The sequence below is a fragment of the Myotis davidii genome, unplaced genomic scaffold, assembly GCF_000327345.1.
Source record: "Myotis davidii unplaced genomic scaffold, ASM32734v1 scaffold609, whole genome shotgun sequence".
NCBI lineage: Eukaryota > Metazoa > Chordata > Mammalia > Chiroptera > Vespertilionidae > Myotis > Myotis davidii.
The window spans coordinates 48083-58920 of NW_006300164.1; the positions used below are offsets into that span (position 1 = coordinate 48083).

General features: G+C 62.9%; 1 protein-coding gene across 1 annotated transcript in view; it reads left to right on the forward strand.

Moving 5' to 3' along the window:
- Positions 1-10838, forward strand: part of CCDC187 (coiled-coil domain containing 187) — a 26142-nt gene that overhangs the window by 13617 nt on the left and 1687 nt on the right. Inside the window, exons 9-14 of the mRNA XM_006776538.1 lie at positions 396-483; positions 4406-4518; positions 6360-6402; positions 7436-7513; positions 7627-8059; positions 9024-9188. Coding sequence (XP_006776601.1) covers positions 396-483; positions 4406-4518; positions 6360-6402; positions 7436-7513; positions 7627-8059; positions 9024-9188 — 920 coding nt within the window. The remainder of the gene's footprint in view (positions 1-395; positions 484-4405; positions 4519-6359; positions 6403-7435; positions 7514-7626; positions 8060-9023; positions 9189-10838) is intronic.

Here is a 10838-nt window from a genome sequence, read left to right on the forward strand (position 1 = left end):
CCCTCAGTTTCTTCTCCCGAAGTGGGGATATGTTGACAATAGCACAGCTGTTGTCACCGAGAAGGTGGTGTAGGTGACGTCCTGGCAATGGGATTGGCACGTAGTTTCCCGTCAGCTGCACTGTTGCAGTGGCTCTGGCTGGAGGAGGGGTGAGGCCTGGTCTTGAGGCTTGTGTGTCTGTCACCTCCCTGCCTTGTTCCCTAAGCCAAAGCCAGGCCAGAAAGAGGAGGGGGCACTGGAGACAGGCTGCTGCCTGCCGTGGGCGGGTGCCCTCCCCTCTCCCCTCTCCCCCTCCTTCCTCATTCCCGCCTCCCTCGCTCCCCACCGACCTTGCTCCCCTCCTCCCCTGGTGCCCACACCTGGAAAGTGACATCCTGGTGCCCATGTCTCCAAAGGATCCATGGAGGATGGACGTTTGAAGCTGGACCGGAGGCTGGCGAGAGACACAGCTTCCGCCCAGGCCCTCGGCCCCTTGGCAGGGAGGTAAGCCCATGAGCAGCCTCGAGTCCGGCCGTGCTGTAAGCCATGGGCTGCCTCTGCCTCTCACGCCCCCGGGGCAGGGCCCCCGCTGGCCAAGGCCTGGCAGGGCGGCCACACAAGCCCCTGACACACCTGCAGCTCTGAGGCTGGCCGGGCAGTGGTCCTGCCACCTCTGTGGCCTGACCCAGGGCCTGCAGTGAGGACCAGCACCACCCCCATGCTCCCTGCATGGTTCCCGGCCCAGGGGACACTGTCGTCCACACTCCTGTGTCTCTGGTATGATTGGCAGGCTGACTGTCCAGGGGACACTGAGGCAGGGGCCCCTGCATCCAGGTTCCACGTCCATGTCTGAGTCCTCACAACCAACCGGCCACAGTCCCTGCACCTCTAGTATCTTCCACCTCCAGCAGTGGCTCGGCCTTCTCTGGCGGCCACTTCATGCAGGTCCCTTATAGGGGACCCTGGGTCCAGTAGCAGAAGAGACTGGCCTAGGCTGGGGTACTGAGGGCCCCTGCCTTCCCCACCTCCCATCCAGCCGGTCCAGCCTGGGCCTAGTTTTGGGGACCTCTTGCAGTCCCCACCCTCACCCCAGGATCACCCCCTGAACCTGGGCCATCCTCCTGCAGTAGCCCGGTCCCTGCTCTGTGTGCCCCCAGCCCTCTCAGCCCCAACTCCCCCACACCAGGAGGGTTGTCCTTCCCGCCGCCCCCTCTCTGCCCGAGCACCTTTGGGGCAGCTGCTTCCTTGCCAATGTAACCTTCCCGGGCACTGTGGCCTCTCATCGTCTGGGGTTCAGGCACATGCTCAGCCCCCTCAAGGACTCCCTGTGCAGCTCCAAGAGCTATTCCTTTAGCCCATCGCCCCGCCCCCCAAACCTACCCAGCATTTCCTGACGCCAAAGTGGGTCGGGCCCCCTACATCCTTCTCAGGGGCCAGCAGTGCCCTCCTGATCCCCAGCCCTGCCCTGTCCTCCTTCCTGGCACACTGCATGGCCTGGAGGTTCTTGGGCATCTCCCGCCCCTCACCCTCTGTCCTGAGACTGAAGTGCCCTGGGCAGTGGTCTCCAGCCTCCCCTTCCCCATGTGCAACCATGTGCAACCATGTGCCCTCCGTGTGCAACACGTGCCCTCCGGGATCCCATGTGTAACAGGTCAGAGCCGAGGGCAAGGGGCGCTCCAGAGAGGACAGGCCAGCAGGTGGCCTCCAGGGGGCTGGCTTTGCCTCTTCCCAGCATCAGCCAGAGCCCCCCAGGAGCCCATGGGACAGATGCCAGCAGCCCCCACCCCTCACAGGGTCTGCCTTTAGGGGTCTCGAAGGGTATAGAGCTTATTAACACAGAGCTAAGAGGCCGGTAGGACCGTGGTTGGGGCAGCGTGGAGTGGGGAATACAGATAGTCAGTTAGGTCTCTGGAGAGACGGGGTCCTGAGACCCAGGGCACCCCAGGTGGGGCCAGTGCAAACCCTCGATCTGTACTTCAAGTCATTGACCTTGAGCAGTGTCGCATGCCCCCTGCCAGTCTCAGAGCTGGCAATTGTGGGATGTATCCACCTCAAATGGGGGGCGCAATTCCCCCAACATCTCAACCCCTCCCTCCCATCCCCCCTCACTCCCCTCCCGTCCCCCCTCCCCCCCCTCCGTCCCCTCTGGGGACATTCCCTGCTAGTGCACCTCCCCTGCCTGTCACCCCCAGGAATCCGCACCCACCCTGCCTTCCTAAAGCCCCCTTAGCTTCGCCAGTGGGGGGCTGTTTGGTCCTTTGGGGTGAGCCTTATCTTGCCCCCTTCCCTACCTACCCAACCCCAGCCTCAGCCTGGTCAGTGGAATTGGAATTCCTACCAGAAGGGGCAGCATTGGTCTGGACGGCTGTCTTCCCAGCACACACCTGCTCCCTCTCGTCCTTCAGAAGGGGGTGGGGCGGGGGATCCTGAGAGGTCAGTATGGGGCTCCAAGGAGGCCACCTGCATCTGCACGTCGAGGCAGACGGCCAGCAAGATCGTGGGCTTGTCCCCGGCCTCAGAGCCTTCCCACCTGAGCACGTGCCCCCCCACCCTCACCCTGACCAGGTCCCACAGGCAGAAGTGAGTCATCCACTAGTCTGCCCAGTGGCCCATGCCTGCCCCACCTCCCATGCAGCTGGGATCCCAGCCCAGGGCTTGGCAGCCCGAGGGCACTCAGGACTGGTGCCAGCTGTCCCCTCTAAGCCAGCCTCCAGGCTGCAGCTTCCATGGCCAGGCCCCGGTCACCTCTCCTGCTGCCCACATCCAGGGCTGAAGGTCACCGCTTCCCCTGAGGCCAGTTTCTGGACCGTTGGGGCCCCTGGGTCACAGGAGACAACCTCTTCCCCCTTTCCGTTCCCAGCTGGGACCACGGTGCCAGTGGGGGCAACCAGCCGGCCATGGCAGCCGGTGGCGAGAACACTGGGTTGGGCCTTGGGAGGCCTGTCCACCTGGCATCTCTGGAAGGAAGGGGCTGCCCAGGCCCCGCAAGCCCCTGTACTTCTTGCACACCGTCTAGCACCTCCAGGAGAGGTGTCTTCACCCCCATTTTACAGATGGGAAAACGGAGGCTCAGAGAGAGGGATTTGCCCGGGTCACATGGCTCATGGGAGGGCAAGCCAAGATTCAGACCAGGGCTTGGCCTCAGGAGCCCATTCTCTAACACACCGGGCCTCTCGAATCTGACCCGCTGGCGGTAGGCAGTGGGCGGTGCTCTTGCAAGGCCTCCGGGGGCTCTGGTGCACACTGAATTTGAGGACCACTGTCCGGGTTCCTGAGGCCAGCAGAGCTCTCAGACTCATGCTGTGTCCATCCCAGGGGTCTATCCCAGGGGTCAGCAAGCCACAGCCCCCCGGCCCACTCCTGTGCTTGTAAATAAAGTTTTATTGGCACATGGCAATCAGAGGGCTGCTTTCATGCTCCAAGGGCAGGGCTGAGTCCTCCCCACAGAGATGGGGCCTGTGTGGCCCGCAGAGCGAATTGCTGTTCACTCCTCTACGGGAAGTGCCTGCTGCCCTGCCCTGGAGCGTGAGGGAGGCCCTGGCTGCATAGCCGCTGGCCATCGGGGCCTCCCAGGAGTTGAGCCTCTGTGGGGCTGGCTCCTTCCTGCCACCGTCAGGGGGATCCTCTCGGGAGCCAGCACCCTAAGTTTAGAATGGGGAGGAGGGAGCGAGAGGGAGCCCGGAGAATACCCTGCAATGTCTTATCCCTCCCTCCGCACCCCGTTCATGGCCCTGCGCCCCCAGAGTGGCCCCTCCAGCAGCCCCAGGTCACCCGGGAATCAGCCACTGGGCCCATCCGTTGCCTCCTCAGCGTCTGGGCTCAGCCCCAGGGCTGCTCGCTCTTTCTGGAACACTCTTCCGTGTCACCTCCCCTGCACGTCCATGGGTGGGACGGGGCACAGTCACACTGACAGCAGCTGCCACACCACAGGTGCATACAAACACCTGTGCCCCGGGCCCCAAGGGCTGGTGGAGAGGGCCAAGCCCCGCCTGTCCCCATGGCCACAGGTGGGTGTAGCCGGCGTCTTCAGCCACTTCCTGGTGGACATGTGCCAGGAAGTACAGGTCCCTCATGGAGGCACAGGCTCAGCACCCAGGCAGCGGTGGCCTGCGGCCAAGGGCACTTGGACCCCAGCCCAGGGCCCATGGTGACGTAGAGGCCTGCACTCCTGCGGGGTGCTGGGCCCCTGGGGCTGAGAGCAGAGCCCTAGTTACTGCTTCTCAGAGGAGACCCCACCAAGCAGGGGGTGTCAGCACCTACAGGCTCCGCCCTCCTGGCCCTGTGGTCACAGGCCTGTCCTGGACACGGCATGAGTCAGAGCTCTGCTGGCATCGGGAACCCAGATACCCCTCCCCCAACCCGCCCATCCCTGCCAGCTGCCTCCTACCTATCCCACCTACTCACATGCGTGTTTGCGTGTCCCCAGCTCACTCGAGGTGCCAGCCCCGCCAGACCCCACCTGTGGCTCCCTGTGGCTGGAGGAGATGCCGTCGGCCAGAGGGGCAGGCTTGGTCACTCCCTGGGCCCTGCAGAGCTGCGGTAAGGGCGAGCCTCCGGACAGGCCCTGGGCTGGCTGGTTGGGTGGCCGGAGAGGTCCTTCGGGGACCCCCTCCACGGCCTGCCACTCCGGCGAGGTCCTGTGCGTGTAGAGACCCTTTTCTAAGTGAAGAGCATCCATGTTTCAGTATTAAAGTGTTTGGAGGCTTTTGGGACCCAGCGGCCTCTGTGCTCTATTGTGACTGATACTGGCTTCAAAGGACAGGCAGCCCGTGCACCCCAGCCCCCGCCTCCCTGTACTTGTCTCAGCCACACGTGGTGGGGGCGGGATGTGGGGTGGTGTCTGGGTGGGCAGTGCCGCCTGGTGAGGGTGTGAGACCAGAGCCAGGAGCAGAGAGGGGCCTCCCAACACCCCACAGGGAGGGCCGTCGGTCACTGAAAGGACAAAACACCTGAACCGTGGACCGCAAATCAGGTCTGGAAGGTGCGAGCCTTCGCACTGACTCATTCCCTGAAGGAATATTCCGTGGGTGGCGTGGATGCCAGGGCAAGGACAGGCAGAGTGGGTGTGGCCAGCCCTTTCTGTAGAGCTGCCCCTCCACAGGTGCCCACAGAGGGTGGGTCGCAGACCTCCCGAGGAAGGAGGGACCTGGGTAAAGGCTGCCCCTCCCTAGCCCACGGGGGCCTCAGGGCCCCACCCACACCTACTGGGCCTTCCAGGGAAAGGACAGGGCAGAGCTGCCCACCTACCTGAAAACAACCTCCTAGGCCTCTGAGGTCTGTCGGGGCTGAGCTGTCGCCGGGGCCTGGCAGCGTCCACAGGCTGACCCTAGGCAGCCAGGTGCCAGGGCTTCTAGAACAACCAGCACCGCTCCCTGCCCTGCCTCTCCAGAGGTGGGATCAGGTTGGGCCGTGGTCTTACCCATCTCTCCTAGAATTCTCTAGCAGAGTCTCTATCCTGGGGCCACAGGCAGCCCAGGAGTCATTTGAAGTCAGGGTGGCTCCTGCCTGAGTGGCTGAGGGCAGGGCTCAGGTAGCCAGAACCAGCAGTGAACACAATCCAGAGGCCTGCACTGGGCTCCCGTCAGACACCCTCCTCCAGGGAGCCTCCCAGATAACACTTGGTGGGTCACTCACCCGCCATCGCCTGCTCTGTGGGCATCAAACTCCTGCTTGTGCGCCTGTCTGCATGGCTCATCTCCCACCAACCCGTGGCAGAGCGGGGTTCAGACCCAGCTTCAAGTTGGCCAGCTCCCGTTTTTACCAATGGAAGCAGCGCCATCCAACAGAACCTTCTGGACTCACAGGCCTCGCCCAGCGCTGCCCAACGGAACTTACTTTCTAACGACATCAACAGAACTTTCTGGAATGAGGGAAATGGTCTAAATAGTGGGCGCTCCAATAGGGCAGCCACCAGCCACCTGTGGCTCTCTAGCCATTAAAGAATTTTGCACACGGAGCAGCACGGTGGCTGCAGCCATGGCCGCCATGAGGGACAGCACAGCCCTGGCTTCAAACACAGGGCTCTCCACACAGACAGGAACGGCGTCAGCTGCACTGGTTGGGGGCCGACTCCCATCACCGTCGTCCTCGTCACCGTCACCATCCTAACCAGCGACCCTGACGGCACTTACTAAACCTCTCACTGGATCCTCGCTTCCAGGGGCTTTAGGGCGGCTCCTCACCGATCGTCTCCAGAGGACTTGGGGGCGAGGCAGGATCATCCTCTGCTCATTGGGGTGACTCTGAAAGTCTCAGGGGCTGCCGTCTGCTTGGCCACCCAGGGCCAGGCCAGGCCAGGGAGAGCTTGCTTTCTCCCAGGTCACAGCCCCGAGCTCCCTGGGGACCAGACGTGACCAGGAACTCCCCTCCTCGGGCTGCAGGGCCAGGGCCTGAGGAGCCCGCGGAGCCTGGGCAGCAGCCAGGGTGAGGGACCGGCACCTCCTCTCTCTCAGCCGCTCAGGGGGACACAGCAGAGCAGGGATTCTCCTCTCGAGGGACTTTGGCTCAGGACACACCAAGCCAGTTCCTGAAAGTGTCTTCGTTGCCAAGGAGACCGGTTCACACAGAGTAGGGGGGGCGCCCCGAGCACCGCCCCACGTGCTCCATGCACGCCAGGTGGCCCGAGCCCTGGCTTCCAGTCCAGGCTGGTGCCTCAGTTTCTCAGCTGCCGTGGGAAACACCCGGAACCAGATCAGCTCTCGTTCACAGCTCTCCGACCACTTGCTCTAACCGAGGAGAGCAGAGCCGCTCCGTCAGGGAAGGAGAGAATGGGCAAGGATGCTTTCCTCTCGGCACAGGCGCCAGCGACGACTGAGGAGCTCGATGGAGAGTCCCAGGAAGGCTCTGCCGTCCTCAGACCAGGGTGCAAGCCCCACGGGAAGCCGAGTCCTCCGTAGCCCCTGCCAGCTCTCCCCAGGACCCAGGACAGGAGACAGGGCTGGGGGAGGAAGCAGCACACAGGCTGCCCCCAGGGGCCGGGTCGGCAGGGCTGGGGGGAGTAGGGGCAGGCAGGGCCGGGGCTGGACCCGGAAGCCACCGAGGAAAGAGCAGCCTCCACTGCCTCGGGGACTCCCTCACCCAGGGGAGGCGGCAGTTTCCATGCTCATGCTCCAGAGGAAGCCCAGTGACCCGACCTGGGGACCGGTGCGGTCACAGCGCCCGGCCATGGCCACCCTGCACTGTGACAGCAGCCACCACGGCTGAGCCTGCATTACCCCTCCCCCACAGGCAGAAGGTCACCCGCAAACCCATGACAAGTGAGGCCTGCCTGGTGGCACCGTGCCTGTCCCCTCTGCAGGGTTGTGGCTGGGAGTGAGGGTGGGAGAACATGGCTGGGTCAGGCCAACGAGCCCCTGGCCATCGTGGGGAGGCAGCAGCGTTTGTCCCCTCCTCTGGCTGCGGCCTCTCCCACCCTCCCTGGACGTGGGGGGAAGGGACTGGACTCTCTTCCCTGCAGATCGGAGCGAGAGGCTGAGCCGGATGCTGAGCTGGACGAGGAGGCCCAGGCGCTCAGCTGTGCCCCCTGTGCTTGCAGGTCAGCAGGAGCCCGGCGGGCCACGTGCGGGGCACTTCTCAGACCTCCAGCAGAAGTCCCTGAGCTTTCTCCAGGCACTGAAGGTGTGTCCCACCCCTGCTGTGTCCCTTTAGGCCTTTTCTGTTTGAAGTGAGCGGGGTGCAGCCTTTGCCCCCAAAAGCTGAGCAGAAGAGGCCCTGGAGCGGGAACTGCAGGACTCAGAGCAGCAGCCTTCGGGGCGAGGCTGGGAGGGAGGAAGGAGAGGCCGACAGACTGGCCCAGGACATCCAGGGCACGGGGACCTGGGGAAGGATCCCTGCCAAGACTGGGGTCCTTTGGGGGCCCCTCCTGTTCTCAGAGGTGGCACCCCCTGTCCTCTCGCCAAAGAGCAGGGGCCGGGGGAGGGGGGCCGCAGGCTGGGGCCAGCGACCTGAGGCTGGGCCCTCCCTGCAGCTGGACCAGCAGAAGCAGGAGCAGGCCCTGGCCCTTCTGCGGCAGCGGGCGGAACTGGAGGTCTGGGAGACCCAGAAGGCCCTGGACGAGCTGCTCTCCAAACACCGGCTGGCGGTGAGCCTGGCCCTGCCCCTCTGAGCCTGCACGTTCAGCCCCACAGACAGGCAGCGCTGGTGGTCGAGGTGGTGCAGAGAGCACCCCCAGGGCCGCAGGGTGAGGACCAGGGTGAGGACCAGGAAGGTGATGTCATGATCTGGTCAGACGGGACGAGCCTTCTCAGAAGTGACTCTTCTCCGTGTCTGGGGACTGTTGGTGGATGTTCTTATGCAGACATTAAGGGAGGCATTCCCAGGAGAGCAGCAGGGGTGTCTGTGTGCACGTGTCTGTGTGCACGTGTCTGTGTGTACATGTGTCTGTGTGTACATGTGTCTGTGTGTGCACATGTCTGTGTGTACGTGTCTGTGTGTACATGTGTCTGTGTGTACGTGTCTGTGTGCACGTGTCTCTGTGTACATGTGTCTGTGTGCACATGTGTCTGTGTGTACATGTGTCTGTGTGCGCGTGTCTGTGTGTACACGTGTCTGTGTGTGCATGTGTCTGTGTGCACGTGTCTCTGTGTACACGTGTCTGTGTGTACATGTGTCTGCATGTACACGTATCTGTGTGTACATGTGTCTGTGTGCGTGTGTCTGTGTGCACGTGTCTGTGTGTACATGTGTCTGTGTGCACGTGTCTCTGTGTGCACGTGTCTGTGTGTACATGTGTCTGTGTGCACGTGCATGCACTCACGCACATGCTCTCAGACCTACAAGCACACACACACCTGGCCCATTTCCCTTTCTCTCTGCCCCTCTTCCTGCTTCTGGCATCACACCTGTTGGGTGACTGCCGTTCCCCAGGAGCCTTCCAAAGCCACCCTGGCTGTCCACCTCCAACACTCTGGGAGGCCCATCCCCCACCTGACTGTGTCTGCTGGAAACCTGCCACCCTTCCCCCATCCAGCCCCCTTCCAGGCACCTGGCCAGGCCCATTGGCTGTGAGGTTGTCCTTAATCCTCCACACACACCTGTCCTCACAGAGGCGGATGGAGAAGCGCAAGACCCAGACCAGGCCAGGAGCAGCACCAGAGCTGGAGGGGCTGCGGCTGTGGGCGGGCTCGGATCCGAAGACCTCCTGGAGCGCTGTGACGGCCAGATCCAGGTGCGTCCAAGGCCGGGATGGTGGCGCCCGCCCAATGTGGAAGGTGAGGTGGGGGGTCTTGGACAGGCGAGGTACTGGTGCTGCTGGAGGGAGTCCCCAGCGCCTCCTCACCTGGCAGGTCCCAGCCATCCCTGGGCAGAGATACTGCTGCGCCCTCCCGGGGCCCCGAGGAAGGACAGGAGAGGCCGGCCGGCCAGTCAGCCTATGCAGGTGAGAGTCCTCACAACCAGCCACTCTCCACGTGCTTGCCCACGCTCCCTGCGTGGACCCGAGGGGAAACGGAGTCAGGCACACACTGGAGAGGCCCAGAGAGATGGAGTGACTTGCCTGAGGCCACACAGGAAGGATGGAGCCAGGATTTAAACCTTAGTTCATCTGATGCCAGAACCACGATTGGGCCAGGGCACCACTGCTCCTGCTCGTGGCCGCAAGCTCCATACCCATGGGGCTTGGTGTGACTGGCAGAAGCCAGCAGGCGGGCTCTGTGGGCACCGTTATCCATGTCTCTCTGTCCCTCGCTATAGAGCTGACTTCCTCTCTGGCATCAGGTTCCTGCTGCTTGAAGGACCTCCTTTACCATTTCGGGGGTGCTGTTCGCTGGGGACCATGTCTTTTAGCCTCTGTGTGCTCTGACCCAGAATCGTGGGTTCTGCACCTGGCAGGTGGGGACGGACATGCTCCTCAGCGTCTGGTGCTCTGGTGCTTCATTCCCGGCACCAGGGTTTCCCGCGGGCACCAGCAATGGCTTCGAGACGAGGGGACAGGCAACAGCCTCCAGGCCTCTCTCCTCCCAGACCCTCAGCCCACCAGGTCTGGCTGCATCAGTCTCTCCAGACTCGCAGCTCTACTCCTCTCCCAGGTGTCCAGGGCTCTGCCTCAGTTTCCCTCCCCGTGCTGCAGCAAGAGCCTCTTGGGCAGGTGGCTGTGACAACCAGAGGTCTCACCTGCCTGGCTTTTTGTCTCTCAGGGATGAGCGTGCAGTGTTGCCTGATGTGTCTGGAAAACGTTCTTTCATATGTGTGTGTGAACATGTAAACGTGTCTGGGAACGTGTGTCTGCATGCATCCGCATGCATACTTTTTTGTTTACTTGTTAAGTCTTTTCTCAGTGGGACATTAAATCCACACTCCAATCCCCTTGGCCCTCTCCTGGCAGAGGCCGGGTCCTCGTATGACCTTCTAGGAGCACAGGGTCCGTTTTCCATCACACCCAGCACCGAAGGCGGCCCACGGCGTCAGTGGCCAGACCTGCCTCAGCCGGGAGTGTGGGCTCTGCTGTCACCCCACCTGCTGGTGCTGTATTTCAAAAGGGCCATTCTTTCTCTCTGGGCCTCCTTCTCCCCGTCTGTGGAATGGAGCGGCTGGGCCCAGGCACCTCAAGCCCCTCTACCTGGGTCTGGGTTTCTGCAGGGTCAGTGGGTTTGCACACCAGAACTTCATGTCAGGCAAAGTGACAGCGATTCCTTTGGCCTCATGGTTGGTGGGCAGCTGTGTGTATGGGGGCATCACGGTGCTGCCGACATCCCACCTCTCGGGCCGTCCTGTAGGAGCAGCCCCGGAGCCCCTCCGAGGCCCAGCCCTGCTGCTTTCTCTCTGCCCTCAGCGTCCCTGCAGGAGCCGGAGCCAGGACACGCCCCATCCCTGTTGCCCCTGGCCAGGCTCTACCCTTGGGACCACCCTGTTCACCAGGTACA